The 24,001-nt window shown below is 33.1% G+C and overlaps 1 protein-coding gene across 13 annotated transcripts in view; it reads left to right on the top strand.

The window, feature by feature from the left end:
- RALYL (RALY RNA binding protein like) overlaps positions 1 to 24,001 on the top strand; it is a 644,676-nt gene that overhangs the window by 272,132 nt on the left and 348,543 nt on the right. For all 13 annotated transcript variants that reach the window (XM_045560943.1, XM_045560945.1, XM_045560938.1 and 10 more), the window contains one exon: positions 23,649 to 23,927. In XM_045560943.1, coding sequence (XP_045416899.1) covers positions 23,672 to 23,927 — 256 coding nt within the window. In that variant the 5' untranslated portion in view covers positions 23,649 to 23,671. The remainder of the gene's footprint in view (positions 1 to 23,648; positions 23,928 to 24,001) is intronic.

The raw sequence follows: 24,001 nt of genomic DNA, 5'->3' as shown, positions 1-24,001 counted from the left end.
TTAAAAATTATAATCTCGAAGTAGAATAAAAAGTTAGAAATGCATTAAAATTTTAACAATAGTTATTATTAGGTGGTGGTGTTAAAGAGGTAAGTTTCATAAAAATGTTGGCATAGTACCTGGTTTAGGATGGCTATTTTGATTTATATTGTCATTTTTACTCACATATAACTATCATTATGTGTGTTAAGTTTGTTTTTCTGGTTTTGTAACTTGTTTAGATTTGCTAATATATTGTGACACCAAACTCCATAATTGCTATTATTAAATATAATTGTAGCAGTGACAAACACAATGCTAATGAAATTGACCACGACATTAGAATAATACCATTCTCTGGAATTTCTGGTTGGTTTTTAAGCATCATGATTACTTTTCACTTATCAACTCTGTTCCAACTAGATCACTATGATGTTGCTAATATTTTAAATGTCACAAGTACCCAGGTTTTGTAAAAATTGCCTTCATCTCCACTGTAGCTTTAGAGGGAAGTGATGCCATTATCTCAAACATATTTTACAAATAGGATAAATGAAAGTCAAAGGAGATAAATAACTTTCCAGAAGACACACAGCTGATGAACAATGTCATTTGAACCAAGGCCACTTGATTCCACAGTCTATGCTTTGAGTATTCTGTTTATCACCTCTAAATTTACAACTTAACTCACAAAAAATGAGACTTTTTCTAAATTTGATTTCTTTCATTACTTATTACATACAAAGTTTGCAATTCAAATTATTTTCTAAAACAGTAATAACTGAAATATTTTTGAAGTATTAGATTATTAGATTTTTCAGGTCCGGAAATGTGTTTAGTTATGCTAAATGACGTAATGATTTTTCTTATGAAAAGGAACTCGTGTTTAGTTTTTCTGAGTATCATAAGAATTTAAGAAATGGTTTTTAAATATAGTGAAGTAATATATTGGGTCAAGATAGACTAATTTCCAGTTACTTTGTATTTTATCTAAAATGTGATTAAATTATTTAGCAAATTTAAAAAATCATCCTTCATAAGGTTCTTGTAGTATGCTACTTTTGAATAGTGTAGTTGAGCTAGAATACAAATAAAATTTTACCTGGTTGAAATATCACTTTTTGATTGAATCCTTTCAGCCTGAACAAATCTGCTCTTTAAATTTTGACGATAACAGATATTTTGCACTCTACTGAAGGTAACAAAGGTAATATAAGTTTCTACATCTGACATCTGTCACAGGCAGAGCTCAATTTAACCAAAAATTGTACATACTTATGTAATCAGAGTGAGGCTGTCATCTAGCTAGTGTTTATCTAGAAAGTACTGTATATACTTTGACAAACTGTACAATTTTTTTCATTGATGTGGTAAATTAGTGATGGTGGAGTTTTTATAGTTCACTATTGTTTTCTATTCTGCTCTTTCCCTACCACATCTCCTTTTCTTAAAATCAACAACAACAAATTCTTGATTACTGCTATCCCCAAAGCCTGTTCATCCATCAGATACAAAGATGTAATTATTTGAGTGTAAGGTTCTGTTTTCTTTTTTCCTTATTGACTGTAGATGCACAAAATAAATTAATAATTATGGGTTTATGAAACATGAGCAAGATTAGTTCATTGAAGACCCACTTTATTAGAATTAATTATTTAATTATTAGATACCAAAGTTGAGTTACGTATTCTGTCAGCATGCAGTTCTATAGTGAGGCAACACACAAAAATTGTGGCTGGGTGATATAAACTACTAGGCTTCCAGACAGAAATTCAGGCTGTGGAGTCTGATCTGTATCTTGCAATTAGGAGGAAATAAAAAAATCTACTTAAGTACAAAGTATATTAGTTTGTCATCAAGGATGGATTGTCAAGTCTCATTAAGCACATAGGGTTTTTTTGTCCCTTGTTGCTCTGCAACACAGGAGGTAAGTTCAGATGACTTTACTGCTAACAGAGGTTTATTTTTCCCTCCAATGGTAGGGCACATGTTGGGCATAGAAAAGGTCTTACCCTGCGTCTATAGAGATGAGCTATAGCTAACAGCTCTGGACACTGTTATAGATAATTACAAGTAGTTTACTTGAGTTTACATTTTATACAGTAATTATTAGGTCCTAATGATAGTGCATTTCACAATTAGCTGAAACAGAATTGTAGATTTTTGCTCTGTCAGGCCTTGCATACATTGGTAAGTCTTTCTAAAGGAGGAAAATTAAGGGTATATTTCATGAGTTGATACCTAGCAGTAGATTAATGAATGCCATGTCTAAGAGTCTATGTCCAAAGAATTTCAATAAACACTTGTTAGCTTGATGTATTATAGTCAGTGTGCTGTTGTTGATATCATTGTAAAGGGAAATAATTCAGAGAAATAAATTAAAAGAAGGCACAATAGATATATGAAAAGGTCATACAGTGCTTCAGAAACACTATTGTTTAGAGATTCTTAACCCTGTAGCTGGATGATCAATATCACTGGACTTTGAACCTTTGTTGCTTTCTAAATAAAACAGCACCAATAATATAAGTCCCATCTACTTCACAAGACTATTATAAGAATCAAGGAGATATTATTAGTGAAGCATTTTGTGAGATTCAAGTTACCATATGAATCTTAACCATAATTTAAATTGAAAATCTTGAAAAGAAATATAGTGTAATGTATCTACTGACCATCAACAGTTAATTAAGCTGGTACTATATGTCAAGTACTATTCAAATTATCTGTAATTTTTTAAAAGCTGAATTTTTCGGCCGGGCGTGGTGGCTCATGCCTGTAATCCTAGCACTCTGGGAGGCCGAGGCAGGTGGATCGCTCGAGGTCAGGAGTTCGAGACCAGCCTGAGCAAGAGTGAGACCCCATCTCTACTAAAAAATAGAAAGAAATTATCTGGCCAACTAAAAATATATATAGAAAAAATTAGCCAGGCATGGTGGTGCATGCCTGTAGTCCCAGCTACTCGGGAGGCTGAGGCAGGAGGATTGCTTGAGCCCAGGAGTTTGAGGTTGCTGTGAGCTAGGCTGACGCCACGGCACTCACTCTAACCTGGGCAACAGAGTGAGACTCTGTCTCAAAAAAAAGCTGAATTTTTCAAAGTTTGCCCTGTGATTGGGTTTTTATCTCAAAAAGTGTTACTCATTCTACTTGGAGGAAATCAAGAATGCAATATTGTTAAGCATTTGCCTCAGATGATGATTCTCAGGCTCCCGCCACACCCATTACAACAGACTGATGCTATATTATAAAAATCTTAATAAAAGAGTTCAAACAATATTTTCAACTCAGGTAGACATATTTTATAGAATTTAAAGGTTAATTGTAACTAGGTTCTTTTAAAAAATAGAATGATCACTCATGAGTATATAAATGAGCATAATAATGACTATTTTTCTTGAATAAATAACTGAATTTGAGATTCCAAAAAGATTTTTCTGCTTATACTTTTACTTGTCCACGAACTTGTAGGAAAAAAAAATGTATAACATGCTCATTACATATATATCATAAAATATATTTGGTTGGAGGAAGAGAAATTTCTAAAAATAATAACGTATTATATGCTACATTTATTGAAGTAAGGGGACATCTGTCTGGATGAATACATTCTTTGAGAGATTTGGGTTGATGCATTTGATTTAATTGGCTGAATAAATTTTTTTCTCTTACTTTCAATGTGTCATAGAAAAATGGAGTGCTTCAAAGTGAAGAATCTTCTGAGAATAAGTAGTCTTAGATTAAATGCATCAGTGTTGCTCTTCTCCCTTGTCAAATCCTCCAATATTGAAATTTTGAAATACACTGTGCTCCTGTATGCGACATAATAGCATGATGGAATTGAATGCGGCAGATATGTTTTTTGCAGATATTTTCTCCCAGTCTATGGCTTGCCTTCTCATTCTCTTGACAATATCTTTGCAGAGCAGAAGTTTTTAAATTTAATGAAGTCCAGTTTATCAGTTGTTTCTTTCATGGGTCATGTCTTTGATGTTGTATGTAAACAGTGATTACCAAACCCAAAGTCATCTATATTTTATCTTATATTATATTCTAGGAGTTTTATAGTTTTGCATTTACATTTAAGTCTAAGATCCCTTTTGAGTTAATTTTTGTGAAGGGTCTAAGAGCTGTGTCTAGATTCATTTTTTTTAACACACATGTCCAGTCCAGCACCATTTCTTAAAAAGACAATCTTTTCTCTGTATTATTGCCTTTGCTGCTTTCTCAAAGATTGGTTAATTGTATTTAGTGGATGTGTGTGTGTGTGTGTGTGTGTGTGTGTGTGTGTGTGTGTGTGTATGTATGTATAAGCTACCTATTCTGTTCCATGCATCTATTAAAATTTGTCCATTCTTTTGCCAATACCATGATAAGGTGTGTCAGTCCTTCGGCTTTGTTCCACAATATTATGCTGGCTATTCTGAGTCTTCAGCCTCTCCATATAAACTTTAGAATCAGTTTGTTGATATCTACAAAATAACTTGCTGAAATTTTTATTGGGATTGCATTGAATCTATAGATCAAGTTGGGAAAAACTGATTATCTTGGCAATATTTATTCTTCCTATACATGAACATGGAATATTTCTCCCTATATTTGTTCTTATTTGATTTTTTAATCACAATTTTATAGTTTTCCTCATATAAGTCTTGCACATATTTTCTTAGATTTATAACTGTGTAGTAAATGTAAATGGTATTGTATTTCTAATTTCAAATTCCATTTGTTCATTGCTGCTATATAGGAAAACAATTGAGTTTTGAATATTAACCTTGTCAGCTGCATGTTTACTATGATTGCTTCTTAGTTCCAGGAATTTTTGTTTTTGTTTTTTGTTTTTGTCTGTTCTTTCAGATTCTCTACATAGATAATCATGTCATCTGTGAACAAATAATTTTATTTTTTCTTCACAATGTGTATACCTCTTATTTCTTTTTCTTGTTTTATTGCATTTGCTAGGGCTTCCAGTGTGATGTTGAAAAGAAATGGTAAGAGTGCACATCCTTTCCTTATTTTTGAGGTTTGTGGGAAAGCTTCTGGTTTCTTATCATTAAGTATAATGTTAGCTGTAGGATTTTTTGTAGATTTTCTTTTATCAAGTTGAGGATTTTCCTCTTTTCCTACTTTTCTTGGAAGCTTTAGGATGAATGGATGTCGGATTTTGTTAATTTTTTCCTGCATCTATTGGTATGATGATGTGATTTTTCTTCTTTAGCCTACTGACATGATGGATTACATTATATGATTTTCATGTTGAACTGTCCTTTCATACCCACAATGAATCCCACTTGCTTGTGGTATATAATTATTTTCATACATTTTTTGGATTCCATTTGCTAACTTGTTGAGGATTTTTGAATATATGTTAATGATGGATCTTGGTTTGGAGTTTTGTTTCCATGTAATTTCTTTGTCTGGTTTTGGTATTAGTATAATGCTGGCTGCATAGAATGAGTTAGGAAGAAGTACCTCTGCTTCTTTCTTCTGAAAGGAATTCTAGACAATTGGTATAATTTCTTGCTTAAAAGTTTAGTAGAATTCTCCAGTGAATAGATCTGGAGATGGTGGCGCTTTCTGTTTAGGAAAAGTTAATAATTATTGGTTGAAGTTCTTTAATAGATATAAACCTATACATGCTGTCTATTTCTTCCTGTGTGAATTTTGACAGATTATGTCTTTCAAAGAATCGATCCATTTTGTCTATCAAATTTGTGGGCATAGAGTTGTTCATTGTACTCATTTATTATCCTTTTAATATGCATGGGATCTATAGGATGCCCCTCTTTCATTTCTGATGTTAATAATTTGTATCATCTCTCTTTTGTTCTTAGTTGGTATTCCTAGAAGTTTATTGATTTTATTAATCTTTTCAAAGAACCAACTTTTAGTTTCATTGGCATTTTTCTATTGATTTTCTGTTTTTAATTTTCTAATTTCTGCTCTTTTATTATTTTTTTCTACTTGCATTGAATTTAATTTGCTCTTCTTTCCTAGTTTCCTGAAGTGAAACTTAGACATTTTTAGATTTTTCTTCTTTTCTAATGTATGCATTTAATACTACCAATTTCCCTCTGCTTTCACTGCATCACACAAATTTTGGTAAGTTATATTTACATTTCCATGTAGTTCAAAATATTTTTAAATTTCTCTTCATATTTCTTCTTAAATTCATATGTTATTTAGAATTGTATTATTTAGTATTCAAGTTCTTGGGAATTTTTCAGCTGTATTTTTGCTATTGATCTAGTTTAATTTCCTTGTGATCTGAGGGCAGTCGTTGGTCATTGCATGATTTCTATTTCATTATATTCTTTTTTTTTTTTTTTCTTTTTCTGAGGCATAATCTTGCTCTGTTGCCTGGGCTACAGTGCTATGGTGTCAGCTTAACTCACAACAACCTCAAACTCCTGGGCTCAAGCAATCCTCCTGCCTCAGCCTCCCGAGTAGCTGGAACTACAGGTGTATGCCACCATGTCCAGCTAATTTTTCTTATTTTTAGTATAGATGGTGTCTCACTCTGCTCAGGCATGTCTCGAACTCATAACTTCAAGCAGTCCTCACACCTGAGCCTCCAAGATTACAGATTAGGATTACAGGCATGAGCCACCATGCCTGGCCTATTTTGTTATATTCATTAAGGTGTATTTTATGGCCCAGAATGTGGTCTATCGTGGTGAATATTCTATGTGAGCTTGAGAGAATGTTATTGGATAAAGAAGTCAATAGATGTCAATTATATCCAGTTGATTGATGATGGTGTTTGTAACTATGTGCTTATTAATTTTATGCCTTCTGGATCTGTTCATTTTTGATGGAGGGGTATATATTGCTCTATTTTTGATAGGAACAATCTTTTAAGTATAACATTATGTTATTACTGAATCTGCCAAATTTGCCATGTTAGGTACTCACAATGTAGCCAAAATATAGCACTAGTAGAATGTTAATATTGTTATACCTCCCCATCATTCATGGCATTGTTTCCATGGGAAAATGTCCACAGCAGTATAAATTGGTACATTAAGGGTGATCTTCCCTCCTTATCTGTTTCATCTAGCTAGTGAATTTACCTTGAGAATGAAAATGATATAGAAGTTTTTGTAAGTCAGTGGGTTTCGACTTTCTTTTTATTCATGTGTCTTCTCAGATTCATTCTTATCTATATCAAAAAGCAAAACAGGAAAACAAAGAGACTTTGCTCAATTTGAAAGATGATGGAGGGATGGAGAACTACTGTACTTCCTACCTCTACATCCCTATCAAGGTGCATACTTTCCCCCTTCCCCAGGTCTGAGAAAGCTCTAACCTCCACTGAGTACATTTTTAAAATAACTACTGTGCTTTTTTGTTGTTGCTGTTATTAATATTATTTTTGATGGACAGATTATAATTGTATACATATATGGAGTACATTGGGATGTTTTGATATATGTATACAATGTAGAATGATTAAATCAAGCTAATTAACATATAAGTCACCACACTTACCTATCATTTTTATGGTGAGACATCTGAAATTTACTCTAGTTATCTTGAAATAAACAATATATTAATATTATTATTGAGATAGTTACCCTACTGCACAGTGAATCTCAAAACTTATTCTTCCTGTCTATCTGAAACTTTGTACCCTTTGATAAACAACTCCCCCTTCCTTTACCCCTACCTCCAGCCTCTGGAAACCATCATTCTACTCTCTACTTCCATGAGTTCAAACCATTCTGCTTTAAGTTATTAATTTCCTTCTTTTAACCTGGGAAATAGCAAGCAATTATGCTTATCAAAGACAGTGTTTGAAGTTTAGGTGTCTAATAAAACAGAATACCGGGCTCTCAAGCTAGACTGCTGGAATTAAACCTAGGCAAGTTGCTTGAAATCTCTTCTTCAGTTTCCATTGATGCCTAATAAGGATGACGTAGAATTAAGAGAATTAATAATACCATATCCTTAAGCAATGCCTGGAACATACTAAATGTTCTATAAATGTTAGCAATTTAATTTTTTTTATTTTTTATTGATACATAATATTTTTACATATTTATAGGGTACATGTAATATTTTGATACATGGACAGAATGTGTAATGATCATATCAGGGTATTTTAGATACCCATCACCTTGATCATTTATCATTTCTTTGTGTTGGGAACATTTCAAATCCTCTCTTAATTTAAAAATATGTAATATATTGACGTTGACTATAGTCACCCTACTCTGCTATCAAGCATTAGAACTTATTCCTTCTATCTAACTGTATGTTTGTACCCATTAATCTATCTCTCTTTATCCCCCCTCCTTGCTACACATGCACGCACACACACACACACACACACACACACACACACACCCTTCTCATCTTCTGGGCAATATCATTCCACTCTCCATCTCTATGAGATTACCTTTTATAGCTCCCATGTATGAGTGAGAACATGTGATCTTCATCTTTCTGTCCCTGGAATATTTCCCTTAACATCATAACCCCCGATTCCATCCATGTTGCTGCATATGACAGGATTGTATTCTTTTTTTATGGCCAAATAGTATGCCATTGTGAAGATACACTACATTTTCTTTATCCATTCTCCATTGATGGACATTTAAGTCATTCCATATTTTTCTTATTGTGAATAGTTCTGCAATAAACATGGGTTGCAGGTATCTTTTTGATATAATTATTTCTTTTCTTTTGGATAAATATACCCAGCAGTGGGATTGCTGGATCAAATGGTGGTCTTATTTTTGCTTTTTGAGAAATCTCCACACTGTTTTCTATAATGGCTGTACTAATTTATATTCCCACCAAGAATGTGTAAGACTTTCATTTTATTAATATCCTACAAGCATCTATTTTTTTTTTAATAATAGTCATTCTGACTGGGTTAAGATGATAATTCATTGTGGTTTTGATTTGCATTCCCTGGTGATTGGTGATGTTGAGCATTTTGTCATATACCTATTGGCCATTTATATGTCTTCCTTTGAGAAATGTCTATGCAGATCCTTTGTCCCATTTTTTAAAGGGATTAGTTGTTTTTTTACTGTTAAGTTGTTTGAGCTCCTTATATATTCTGGATATTAGTCCCTTCTCAAATGAGTAGCTTGAAAATATTTTCTTCCATTCCACAGATTGTCTCTTCACTCTGTTGATTGTTTCCTTGGCTGTGCAGAAGCTTTTTAGTTTAATATAGTCCTGTTTGTCTATTTTTGTTTTTATTGCCTGTCCTTTTGAGATCTTAATCATAAAATTTTGCCTTAACCAATCTCCTAGAGTGTTGCCTTTATGTCTTCTACTAGTAGTTTTGGGTCTTACATTTAAGTATGTAATCCATTTTGAGTTGATTTCTATATATAATAAAAGATAGTGATCTACTTTCATTCTTCTGTATATGGATATCTGGTTTTTCAGTACCATTCATTGAATAGTATGTCCTTTCCTCAGTGTAGGTTCTTCTCAAAAATCACTTGCTTCTGGGTCCTCTATTTTATTCCATTGGTCTATATGTATGTTTTTATACAAATACCATGGTATTTTGATTATTATATGCTTGTTCTCTATTTTGAATTCAGATAGTGTAACACCTCCAGCTTTGTTCCTTTTGCTCAGGATGACTTTGACTATTCAGGTCTTTTTTGGTTTCATACAAATTTTAGGATTTTTTCTATTTCTGTGAAAAAATGTTATTGGTATTATGGTAGGGATTGCATTGAATCTGTAGATTACTTTAGATAGTATAGTAATTTTAACAATATTAATTCTTCAGATCCATGAGCATGGGATATCTTTACATTTATTTATATCATCTTCCATTTCTTTTATCAGTAGAGTCTTTCCTTATAGAAGTCTCTCACCTTCTTGCTTCAACTTATTCCTAGGTATTTAATATTTTTGTTATCTATTTTAAATGGGATTGCCTTCTTGATTTCTTTTTCAGCTAGTTTGTTATTAGTATATAGAACACTACTGATTTTTGTATATTGATTTTGTATTCTGAAAAATGCTAGCAATTGTTGTAGCTATTAGTCTAATTGGATTAAGTCTTTTGTTTTTCTTCTTATTTTTTTATTTCTAAAGATATCACAGATTGAAAATCATATAGGAAAAAGCCATAAGCACAAGTGAAGCAGTAAAGTTTCTGTAAGTACATCCAATTAAGAGGGATAAATGGGCAATCTCACAAATTTATAGCTTGATTAAGGATCCCAAGTTTAAATCCTTTGGACTGGCCTTTGTTGCTGGCATTTAATAATCATTTATAACTTTGTATTATCTTATTACCTTTAAATAAACTTTTATTGGTTTGGTTTTTTGAAAATTATGCATATGTTCTATAATTAACTTTCCTATTGGCAGTATCTGTAATAGATATAAATTTGTTGACTCATAAAATATAAAATATCGAAGAAAATATTAATGAAAAGTTTTCTATAAATAAACTCCTTCTTTGAAGATAAGAAACACTGATGTTGTGACATCCAGGTCTTCTGATAAACGTTAGCTTTATAAAGTAAGGAAGTACAATGCTGCTTCCAAAAATAATACCATAGGAATCTGTTTTCATTAAGAAGTCATAAGCACTATTAATATGTTAAGATCTTTTGAATGTTACATTTTGTGTGGTCTGCAGCGTGTTTAAAATTTAAGAATAGGCTTCTAACTTAGTCCATTTGTGCTGCTATAACAAAATACCTGAGATAGGGTAATTTATAAATAATAGAAATTTATTTCTCACAGTTCTAGAGTCTGTAAAGTCCAAGATCAAGGTGCCAGCAGACTCAGTGTCTGGTGAGGGCCCAGGCTCTGCTTCTAAGATGTCACCTTGAGCGTTGTGTCTTCATGTGGCAGAAGGGATGGAGAGGCAAAAAAGGTCTAGCTAGTTCCCTTCAGCCAGATATAAGGTCACTAATTCCATTCATGAGGGCACTGTGTCAGTAATCATTTCCTAAAGTCCCCACCTCTCATTACTATCACATCTAGGGGTAAGTTCCAACGTACAAATTTTGGAGGGACACATACATTCAAAGCATAGCAACATCAGTTTTGTCTCAATCTAAGAATAGGCATTGTGTGCCCCCTTAATCCAAATTTTGATCAGCCTTTGTGTATTATGTGAATTGTTGCCTGCAGGTGTGGGCTACCTCAGTAAGAGGCAGGGTTTTGCAGGTGCTAGTATTATTATGGATGAGAAAGTCCTCCAGAGAGCCCTTATAGTTCCAGCAGATGGCTCTCTAGAAGTGGCTTTTATATGCAGAGTGTTTTATAGAACCTTAGAGATAATCAGATAACACTACAAATAATGCCTGCTGAATATGCAGTAGGTAAAAAGAGTATCAGCACTCATTTAAAAATCATTTTGGCTTTTGGACTTTCAAGCCTATAAAACCTACTTATGTATTTGTGATACCTATGTTTTTCTACATAAATCTTTGCAAAGTTGAGGTCATTACTGATTATGTTTATGATTCTAAGTGATATTTAATTTTATTGTACTGAATAAAATTTACAATTATTAACTAAACAATAGGTACATAGTGGTAGTGATTATTTCTAAACATCTTTAGTAAAAAACAAGCTTTTCTTTATGTGTGGAGGGAACCACTCCCCATTCAGTTTTTTTAATAGCTCTACTTTCCTGTTTAAATCTATTATGTAGGCCGGGCGCGGTGGCTCACACCTGTAATCCTAGCACTCTGGGAGGCCGAGGCGGGTGGATCGCTCAAGGTCAGGAGTTCGAGACTAGCCTGAGCAAGAGTGAGACCCCGTCTCTACTAAAAATAGAAAGAAATTATCTGGCCAACTAAAATATATATATAAAAAAAAAAAATTAGCCGGGCATGGTGGCGCATGCCTGTAGTCCCAGCTACTCGGGAGGCTGAGGCAGGAGGATCGCTTGAGCCCAGGAGTTTGAGGTTGCTGTGAGCTAGGCTGACGCCACGGCACTCACTCTAGCCTGGGCAACAAAGCGACACTCTGTCTCAAAAAAAAAAAAAAAAAAAAATCTATTATGTATAGTGGATACTAGCATGTTTTTGTATGAAAAAAAACATTTTATATACTATTTTAAAATAATGAGACCCATTCCAAGTAGGAATTGCATATTTCTCAGTTAAGTAATGAGAATATGTTCCTTTAAATACTGTTCCAAAAAACTATGAAAATACTTAAAACCATACCATTAATAATAGCAATCAAAAGTATTTGTTACATAGCTCTGATTCTCAAAATTGTGCTTTTGTAATTTACAGAAATCTGATAATATCTGCCAGATTGTGTATTTCAACCTATTTAGTTTACATGGGCACTCCTATTTGATTTAGATTGTTGGTCATGCCAGAAAAGATAATGATTAATGTCTTTGCCCGTATAGGACAAAAAAACTAGTCTATAGGAAGTGTATAAGAATTAAATAAATTTTCAGTTGACACAACAGGGAAAAAACATATTTCTTGTCCCTGAGGTGTGACAGATACTTTTATAAATGTTAACCTACCTGAAAGATTTTCTCCTCTGGCAGAATCTCTGACTGCTTCTGTCAGGAATTTTGACTCTCAACAAAGTTCATCATGTGATTATTGAAGGCAATGGATTTACCAATAAATACTGTTTTTATATTATCTCAAAATTATAAACAGAAAATAATCCAAATGCTATTTGCCTGGTTGTCAGGGGGTGTTAGAGTGGGAGAAGAGCGATTGTGTTAATGTAGATGTATATATTTAATTTGAATTGGTAATATCAATAAGAACTAATAAGAATTAATAGACATCTTTCTACCCAGTCATTCATTTTTTAGATGTTTATATACACATTTAATGAACTCAGCAATAATTAAGTACCTAATATGTTTGAAATTGTGATCTACATTATATAAGACAGTTAAAATATACATTACATAAACACATATAATATATAATATATGTCATCCTGGATTTAAGTTAGTAAGAAAAATGATACCAATAAGAATGAGTGGAAAACTATAAAACAGAAGTAGTTCACTTTGTTCCTATATTTTTTTCTAAAATTATGTAAAAGTCAAATGTATAGTAAGTTTATCCCTATTTGTAAAATTTTATATGCCTTATTGTCCAAATATTTGAATTTAATAATTGAAACCCCCAGTCTGGAGAAGCTGGTTTTTTGTTCCTAGTTTGAAGCTGCATAATCTATCTTGGCACTACAGTTTGCAGCATTTTAAATAACAATATGCTCTGAGAATAATTTATGTGTGAAGTTCATTATGAAACTCTTCAGTGACAACTCTATTGAACCAAAATTGATGTCAACAAACCAAGCAAAGGTTACAAGTCTTTTAAATATGAAGACAGGGTAGTCGACAACTGCAAGCAGGGGACTCAACACCATTCTCCACTTTGCTAGCATAAATTTCCTTGGTTATAAAGTCCTCATTAGGATATCCCAGAGCAGATGGTATCTCTGTTCAGGGTGGAGCTCTCTTCGTTTTCATATTGGCCTGAGAGTCATAGAGCTGTTCTGGACATCCTGTCTTGTTGATTTATTACAAGTGCGTAAAATTTACCATGTGAGCATTAATTTCTATCTATCTCCTCAGCTTGGAATCTAACAGGAGCCCATATAGCATATTTCTGAATAAATATAGCAGTCTTCATAGAATTGGCCAATCTCTGGAATCTGACTTTCCCTGAATATTACCCCAGTAGACTGTCTCATTATTTGTAATGTAGCAGTGTGTCAAATTTGTAGAAGAAATTTCTAACATAAATTTTCAAAAAGATCACTGGCTAACACTGCTACCTGAGTACATGAAATGTACATAACACTCCAGATGAAGCTTAGATTCATGATAATCACCCTGGCCCTTCTGCAGGCTCTATCACAGGGTTTGCTTGCAAAATCAAGAAGTCAAAGAGAAGATACATAAAACATGGGAGTCATTCATCAGAGTTTATTTACAGACTCAAACACCAGAACTTCTATAACATCATGTCCTGATTATGTATATGTCAGTGATGCCCAAGGGCTGGGTCATAATACCAAAGGAAAGATACCTGTAGAATCACAACTGCTCATAAGTGTAAGGTAAATATCAACCAAGGCTGTGATATGTCATCTGTTTAATTAAAACACTCTCCAGTAATGCTGATTCCAAAAAAAAACAAAACAAAACTGTGAGACCAATGTGCTAACTTGCTAACTTAAAGATTGCAATGATATCATGTAAAATATTATTAGAAGCTGTGTCATATCTCCAGAGGCCCCTGCAAATGCATTTTGGGAAGGAAATGCTGTAAAGCACTAGAAATCAATGTCCAAATCCAGCTTCAGAAAAATTATTAGATTACTATAAAATTGCCTGAGAATGTGCAAGTATTAAAAGGGGAGATGTAAATCATCCTTGGATAAGCCCGATGTACCTGAAAATATTCAAATATAATTTCTACTAAATGAAAATAATCTAGGGCATGAATTTCCAACATTTCCATGTATTCTGAATAACTTAGCTAACATTTTAAAATCACTCCTTATGTGCCAAATACTGTGCTGAGCGTGTTACTACATCTCATATAAACCTCTCAAAAGTCATATCAGTAGTTCCTATTACCATTACTAAATTACAGATAGAAATCTGAAGATCAGAGGGCCAAATAACTGCTCAGTGTTACTCAGCTAGAAAGAGGCAATACTGAGCCTAGAATCCTTGTTTGCATAACCCTAATGGCTAAAATTCTTAAAAACTAAGGTAGATTTACTCCCCAAATTTAAAAATCTTCTATACTACACTATATTTGTGAACATTAAAACCCTGTGAAAAGTCCATGTGGAGACACAAAATTCTATTGAATTAAGACGCTGTGGCATAATTATCTCACACCTATGGCCAATCATCTCTTTTACTATTTCTAGAATAAGATCTTAACAAATCTTAACCTTTATGAAGCTTATGAATGGATGAGGATTAATAATAACACTATACCTTTTGCTCAGAAAAGGACATCCATAATATTTAATTTCTACATTCATTGGAGTTTTCCTATGTTTACCACATTAACTTCCATGTGAGTTGTATTTAACTCATGCTAGTTTTGAGCCTGGGATCTTGTGAAGCAAAACCTGGGCAAAACCCTGCAGTTAGTTTGTGAAAATCTTATGTGTTGATGTTCTTATTGTTACAATTAATATTGACAAATTAATTCTAAAAATGTGGATTAAGTGAATAGAAGTTAATAAATTTCATTTTTCATTAAATTTTTCATTAAATTAGAAAAGATTTGTTTTGTTTTCAAAGTTTTTATTCTCTTTTGGTAATAAAACACTATGTGGTCCCAAGGAAAAGTATTTTTTTTTTTTCTAGTGTGGCAGTCAGTGTGCTAAGGGAGATTCTGCTTTATATAACTAAAGAGAGGGGAGAACTGGAAAGTTTTGGATATCATCATAGACTACTGCATCGGTAGAGACTGGATTTATTCCACCAAAGGGAAATTACGATCTGAGTCAGTTATTTGTAGTAATGCATCGCTAGGTGTTATCATTATGACACCAACACTGCATCTGCATTCATAGCAGTTGAGTTTGAGGAATGTGTAAACAGAAACTTTATCTGATCTAGACACACAATAGGCATTTTCACTATATCATTTTTATTTGCTACTTAATACAACCCCAAACATGCAAGTCTGTGGGAGGAAATTCACCATTGCTCCTATTGTTGGGCATATATTTCTACTTTAAAAGAGTACAAGAAATTTCATGGGTGTGGTATTTAAGACCTTTCACTCTAGAGCCAGTCTTCCAAAGCTGCATCAGTTATGATTGAAAGTTGTTCATCTCTGCAGGCAGTTTAGTAGCCTACATGAAATCACTTAGTGGTCTAAATTTAACTCCTGAGGGAAGTGTCATGATTGACAGTTTGAACAAAGAAGACAAGAATGGAATGGACTTGTTAACTAGAAGTAAGTGAATTTCTGCTGTGGGCATGACAATGTTTACCTTCTGCAATTTAGCTTTAAGTGACCTGAAAGTTTTAAAATGGAGAAAGATGTTTTATTCAGGGAAGAAACAAGGGGGTTAGATCAGAGTTTTATTTCAGTGAATCCACACAAACAATCCTCTCACTATTTCTGCATTGCTGGCATCATGCAGTGTAAGAAATGAACATAATGATGCTTTTGCCTTGATTCTCCATATGTGCTTTATTGAACTTCTTTAATGTGAACTACATCATACCATTTATTATTAGATGGCTCACAGAGGAAGGTGAATAAAAAGATATGTTTTCTACTCTATTTTATATTATTTCAGGGAAACTCTAGCTGGCATTTGCGGGCTGGTGGATCTTATAATTTCTTTAAGAAATAAAAGAACAGTTTTGGGGCATTCTTGAGGTACTTTATCTGCCACTCTTTCTCTTAATATAAATCACAGAGTAAATCTTAGCAGTTTCTGGCTGTTCCCCTCAACATGACATGAAGAGTTATGGTGGTAAAGAAGCCTCTCAGTGTAGAATCCTTGGGCATTGTCGTGCTTGGTGTCTTCCTTGAGTAACTGGGAACACTATTTGGAAATACTCCAGATCCTAGAGAAAAGAAGGGGAAAAATGAAACCCTTTCCTGACTACTGTAAGTGAATGAATATTCAATAATCACTTTGGCCAGTGGTAGCTATTCAAGTGCCCTGTGCCTGTTAAATATAAACTAACTGTTGCAGAACTGTTGTTGAGATAGTTTTAATGATTTGTAGACGGTCTTTTATGATTCAAAATCTCCTAAATAAAATATCCTTTTAGCAATATCTACAACAGACATTAAAAAAAGAAGGATGATGTGAACAAAGAATGAAGGTGACACTGGTTACTTCTTCCCCACTTTATTCTGACTGCCCAGTCCCAGCCCAGTAAGGGATATTTTCAAATAGGTTTTGATTTCCACAGGCTATTGTTGACCAGTCACAGACTAAGGTAATGGAGCCTCCTGGTCCATGGCCTCTGCCAAATAATGGTTCAAATAGCAGTCAGTGACATAGGGTTGTACCTGTCCTTGGTGCCCACTCCTTGGTAAGGTAGATATGACACCAACATCTCCAGTGACTCCAAAGAAGCTTGTTTCTTAATTGTTCCATTTTCCAAAACGCTTACATCACAAGTGGGTACTGACCCTGATTAACCTATTTCCTCCAGTTAAGTAAAAAGAGTCTAGTTATTGTTAGTTTGACTTCTCTATATAACTCAAAACAATCTTCTTACTAGGTCATGTTGACCAGTGGAAAGTTATTGTGGAAGCGTAATTGCAGTCATTATATTTAGACAACATGTATGACTAACGGTTCATTTTGCAGAGGAAAAAGCTTTTCCAGGATATCACATGTACTAAATTTCCTGAAATTGTATCAATTTGGTCACATTTCACACAATATGAGTATACTTTAGAATAATATCTTGAAGTGAATACTTCTGAGTTATTCTACCATGTGGTTTTATCCCTTTGAGTCCTTTTGTTTATGAAGTAGATATTTTATTTTTTTCTTTGTAGAAATTTTATTGGAATATTTTAATCGAATTTAGTGATTGGATACATAGACATTGTTTACATGATCCCTGATAGAATAACTGTAACACGAATCACAATGTCACTAATGACTTAGAGGAAGCTTGTTCTATTTCCCCAAAACTCTGAAACCACAAGTGGGTCCTTATTGTTGCGTAATGTGAACTTTTGTTGACTGAATTGTGTCCTCTCAAAATTTATATGTTGAAACCCTACCCCTCAGTGTGATGGTATTTGGGGTCTTTGGGAGTTAATTTGGTTTAGATGAGGTCATGAGTGTGAGGGTCTCATAATGAGATTTGTGCTTTTATGAGATGAGGAAGCGAGGCCAGAGCTGGCTGTCTCTCTTTCCTGTTAGGACACAGTGATGACACGCCTATCTGCAAGCCAGAAAAAGAGCTTTCACCAGGAGCCCATGCTGTTTGACTAAGAATTTCAGTCCTGGACTGGGAATTTATGCTGACTAACTGTGTCAGTGTTCTTCTCCGATTTTTCGGTGACTTGAGAAAATTGGAAACAAGCTAAATGTCCATCAAAAGGACAAAGAAAATGATAATTGTAACATCATTAGTATGCACCTATTTAACTTATAGCCAGTATAATTATTTAACAACATAATTAAATGGTTGTTCAAATAATATATAATGATACTCAATATGTAGATTATGATATTATAACTCTTTTCTATTATAATTTATACCTTTTTTCTAGGTACTAGAAAAAATGATAAAGAAATATACAGCAAAATTTTAACTATAAATGTCTTCAGGTTGGGATTATATTTTTTTCCCTTTATATGAATGTGTTACTCTTCATATTTACATATTCCACCAGATCTTTACTTTTACAAAGCTACATGTTAGTTTATTTCAGGATAGTTTAAGGCTTAAGAATTGAATCTTCAAGATAATTGGGATATTTATCTTTACTAACGGCAGAGAGATCACTAATAATATTGTGGTGATTTCTCCATGGCAAAATGGACGTCAGAAGATGCTTTAGAGAATAGTTTTATAAATAGTATTTTAGTTTTTTAGGAATAGTTTTTCTTAAATCTGTTGAAGGATTGTAACTACTATGATGGATATAATTTATATCTTTCTAAATTGTGGGTGGTTTTCTGATGAATAAATTCATAATTTTCTTGGCATTCTTTTGGTTTATTTTGTCCAGGAAGAGATGCTTGTATATGTTTGTTTCAGTTCAGTTTTTCCCTTTTTCTACTTATGAATATATATAATTTTATACTAAACTGTTTAATTTAAAAAGTGCATGTGAATGATTTAAAAAAATTGGAAAATAACTGTCCTCTTAACCATGCTGAGAAATTAACTGTATGCCCATCTCAATCCCTTTAATGATTAATTCAAATATCACCTATTCAAGAAGTTTTCTCTGGTCTTCTCAACTGGATATGGTCTCTCTATCTTTTCCAGAAATGACAACTTTAGTTCGTCTATCTTACACCATTTGCCATGTTGTATTTTGTATGATAGTACTTATTTAAGTAATAGCTCTAGACTTCAGAAGATGAAAACTTTTAAGGTACAATCCATTCTTTATTCATTTTGCATCCCTTTCATCTTTTTGAAAATAATATCCATTAATATTGTTGGCTGACTCTTAAATGCCTGGGTATTTGTTGTTTTTCTTGTTTATTCTTTATTCAGTATGAGTGTCTGAGTGACTACAACTTTTAGATTGAAAATTCAAGACCACTAGATCAGGAGAAGGTTAGAATCAACTGTGTGTTAAATTTGTCTGCTCCAAAAATATTTTCTCCAAAGCACATTTTAGAGCTGCCTTTAATTCAAAATCAATGTATCCTGTTTGGATTCAAAGGTAGATATCTTCCTCAAATACAAATTAAGAGGCTTTACATATTCTAATCACATTCTTTATGATTTTATATAGCATTCACCATCTCAGTCTGATATTTTCAGAATGAAAAATTATAATTTTTTAAATTAGTTCTCTTATGGCAGCTACTTGAACTTTTTATTTATTCTTCTTCTGAAATATAGTTAATACCATCATATTTTTCCTAAGTTTTCAGTACCAAAAACATACCCATTCTCTAGGTGGGAATGAGACATAAATAGCTAAATTATTTCTTATTTACTTTTACCTTCTATACTTAGACCAGAACCCTGTTAGCCTTTTTGTCCTTAATTTTAATTAAGTATATTAAAAATTCAGGTCCTCAGTCACACTAACCACATTTCAAGTGCTCAGAAGTCACATGACCAACTCTTTGGTTAGTGCAAATATAGAATATTTCCATCATCACAGAAAATTCTATGGGACAACAGTAGTTTACAGTTTACCCTTTATTTTACAACAGCTTTCATAGATAGACATTTTATACTAACTCCATCCAAACTTCTAAATTAAAAACAAAGGAACAGTTTGCACTGAAAAATTCATTTTTCCCTTGTCATTTTTTTTAGTTGTAACATTTCTTTGACTGTTCTAACCCATTTTTGTGTCAAAATGTAAGCATTTTTTTTGCAATGCTTGCCAGCTCTCTGCTTTTTCTCTTTATCCCTGGTTTTTAATAATTTGATGATGATGTGTCTGGTGTGATTTTCTATGTGTTTATTCTGCTTGGGGTTCATTGAGATTCTTGGATCTGTAGGATTATCATTTTTATCAAATTTGGAAGGTTTTAACCATTTTTTTGGATATTTTTTTCTGTTAGCTTCTCTGTGACACTCTCTCTCTCTCTCTCTCTCTCTCTCTCTCTCTCTCTCTCTCTCTATATATATATATATATATATATATATGTATACACATCCACACATATATTTCATATATGTTAAATAGCTCCATACTGTCAAATAGTTCACTGGGGCTCTGTATATTTTTTCAGTATTTTATCTCTATACTACATTTCAGACATTCTCTATTTCTGCAACTTCAAATTCACAAATCTGTTCTTCTGCAGAGTCTTATCACCTGTAATATTCATCCAGTCTATAGTTTTCATCTTTAAAAGTTTCATTTGACTCATTTTTATATCTTTATTTCTCTCCTGGTCTTGGATCATATTTTTCTAATTCCTAAGATCTCTAGGAATTTTTGATTGGATGGTTAAGATAGTGTATTATATGTTGTTCAATGTCTCAGTTCTATTACTTTTTTTTTTAAGTGTTATGCTTTTTTCTGATAGGCATTTGAGTCAATTTTGGTTTAGTTTGATCATCTTAAGACTTGTTTTCAGGTTTTGCTATGGGGGTCCCAGAGTACCTTTAACTCAAGGGTACATTAATCTCCATTACTAAGACTCGCCCCTTCTGATGTCTAAATTCAGTCCTCCAGGGAGTCAATTTGGATTCTCTAGTCCTGCTAGTAGGACCTTCAATAATCCTTAGCCCTTTGTAGGTCTTGGAACTATTCAGTCCACAGCTTTCCAATAACTTTTTACCCAGCCTTATGAAATTTTACCCTTTGCATGCATGTAAAAGTCAGCATCAGTTCAAAGTACCCCTAAAGCAGATCTTTAGAGTTCTTTTTCTGCATAGCTCTTGTCTCAAGAAATCTGTGCCACAAATTCAAGCCTCCTCAGATGCTCTGAACTTTGATCACTCTCTCCTCAACTCACTAAGGTCACTGTCTCTGCTTACAGTACTTCCCTCCCACCCACTTTCTACTGCTCTATGACCTGAAATATTTTTTCCAGTCAGAAAGCTGGGGCTGTCCTAGGGTTTACTTGCTTTTTCTCTTAACTCTCAGATATAATGGCTCTGCACTGCCTGTGGTTTAATGTCTGAAAAACAGTCGCTTCATCTCTATTTGCTTGGTTTTCTAGTTATTTGAATCAGGAAGGTTAATTTAGTCACAGTTATTTCATCATGGCTGAAAGTGGAAATCCTTCTTCAATTGATTGAAATTCATGTAATAGAGAAACACAAACTAAATATTACACCATGAGTTGAGGCTTGATTTTTAGAAAATGTCGAAATGATAATGTACATTACAACAAATCACTATAAACACTGAATTTCTATTGAAATTGGAAGGTCAGTCTTTGTGAAAAAAAACAGATAGATTTAAGGTAACTAAGAGTCATTAATTAGAATTCCACAATTGGCAGTTTGGAGTTGCAGTTATGAGAGTCATGCACATAGAGTCAAAGATAGCATATTGACATTTACAGTGAGGATTCAGAGCACAGCTGTACCCTCATATTAAGTTTGACAGAGGGCCACTGTCAAAGGAAGACCACCAGGCTCTGTAAACCATGAGTCTGACCTAATCTAACAATTCCTGTGTTTGCATTTTAACCAACATATCCCTGTCCAGGAAATAAAATGTCAACTGTAAGAATCGTTCACCCTTAAAAATAACTCTATGATATTTCTAAAAATATGTATCACATAAGAGCAAAAAGAAAATAATATGTTCTCTATGAATTGTGTTACTTATGTTGGCCAGGACGGATAAGAAAGGAAACTGACTCTAGATTATCTACCTTGATTTTTCTTGTTTCAGTTAATTCTCAGAGCATTTGTCTTAAAATATGCAATAGCTCAAATTACAAGATTTAAAAAAAAAAATCAGTTTTCTTTTCTTCAACCCTAGCGTATATAATTCATAAAAGAACCAATTAAATGTAGCTAATCTGAAACAATACAAGGCAGGATCATAATCCTTGTTTCTAATTATGTCTTACTCTTAATTTTCATGTAAATAACTGAATGTTTTATGAAATGGACCTTGATCATAAGGAGATATTTATAATGTTGAGTATCCAATATGAAGTAAAGCTTTCATAATCCCAGATGTAATAACAAACAGTTTAATTTGAAACATTTTTATGTTACTTGGTTGCCCTTGATTCCAGGAGTACTTGGTTTAAATGCATAGTAAGTACATTTTCAAGCATATCCAATTTACATGCCTTACAGACTTCTACCACCTTAATGCTTAATTTAGAAATTTCATTTAAAATGATTCTTAAAAATCAGATGCACTTATTATTTTTATAGCTGTAATATTTTAAAAGAGAGTCTTCATATAAAAATGTAGTTGTCACTGACAAAGTGTATCAATTAGCTAATGTTCAACAATGATCATCAATGTCAGAGAGTGTAGACTTGTTGAAATTTTAGTTTTGCCATAATGGTTTCTATAAGTTAATAGGTATTATAAAAGATGATGCCTGGAAAAAGGTAGGTGCTTAATAAACATTGTTAAATGAATTAATGAATAAATTAATGACTGCATTTCTAAGGTCTTAAAAATAAATCTGTAAGTGCTGGAATACTTAGAAATAAAAGCTTCATTGAGGTTAATTAAGCAAAATTAAACATTCTTCCAAGCTCAGAAAATGGGTTTTAAAAATACTAGCAGTCCTTAGGCAACATAGGAGCTGTTAGTTAAATGGATTAAAAAAAAGAGGTTGAGAATAAAATGTCAACACTTACCCAGTCTACTAATTTGCTGATCATTGATGAACGCTGGTTACACATGCTTTCCTTGAAACGGATATATGCTATTGGTTCACATAAATAGCATGCATAGTATTTATTAATTTTGGTTAAATCTTTTATTTTCAAACTTATGTTTTTCTTATGTTAAATTTTCTAATCGAATGTTTTATTTTAATACCACTTTTCTCTTTCACAGCCTTTAATGGAATGAATTGTTAGTTTCTAATATAAAGGTCCTGATACTGAAATAGATGATGTATCTATCTATTATAGAAAATGTAGAAATAAAAATGCATGTACGCAAACAGTAAACAGAGGTTGCATTGCTGTATTCCATCTATCATCAGACGTTAGCCACATTAGATTTTCTTTCTTGTTGATAGAATAAGGTGAATTGTTCCTCAAACTTTCTTCTGTAAAATAGACTTATAAATAAAAACAATTAGAACATGTTCAGTCATTATTCAGGGTTGAATTTTGGATAAATCACGAATTTATTTATAACTGTCTATTATATGATTATGAATATTTTTCTACTGTATTTAGCAATGCAATGTTCATCTTTTATATTACTAAATTTTCTTCTCAGGAAAATCAGTAATACTTAGGGATTCGAGGTTTCCTGAGTGTAATATTGAACAACTGTTAAAAACCACTGATAGGCATTCAACCTAATTATTTACCTTTTGATTATTTGTTTCTTGTTTGTTTGTTTAAGGATTAAAACACAGTGAGCCAACCATGACTGGCAAAACGCAGACCAGCAATGTCACCAATAAGAATGACCCCAAGTCCATCAACTCTCGTGTCTTCATTGGCAATCTAAATACAGCCATTGTCAAGAAGGTTGACATTGAAGCCATTTTTTCAAAGTATGGAAAGATAGTTGGATGCTCCGTTCACAAAGGTTATGCATTTGTACAGTACATGAGTGAGCGGCACGCGAGAGCTGCAGTGGCTGGAGAGAATGCCAGGATCATCGCAGGCCAACCACTCGGTGAGTCATGCTCAGATACAGATTTCACGTTATGGCTCTAGTCACTGCACACATCTGGATATGGTTTTATTGCT

This window comes from Lemur catta, chromosome 9 (genome assembly GCF_020740605.2).
Source record: "Lemur catta isolate mLemCat1 chromosome 9, mLemCat1.pri, whole genome shotgun sequence".
In the NCBI taxonomy this organism is placed as follows: Eukaryota; Metazoa; Chordata; class Mammalia; order Primates; family Lemuridae; genus Lemur; species Lemur catta.
This window is presented reverse-complemented; position numbering and strand designations above follow the sequence as displayed.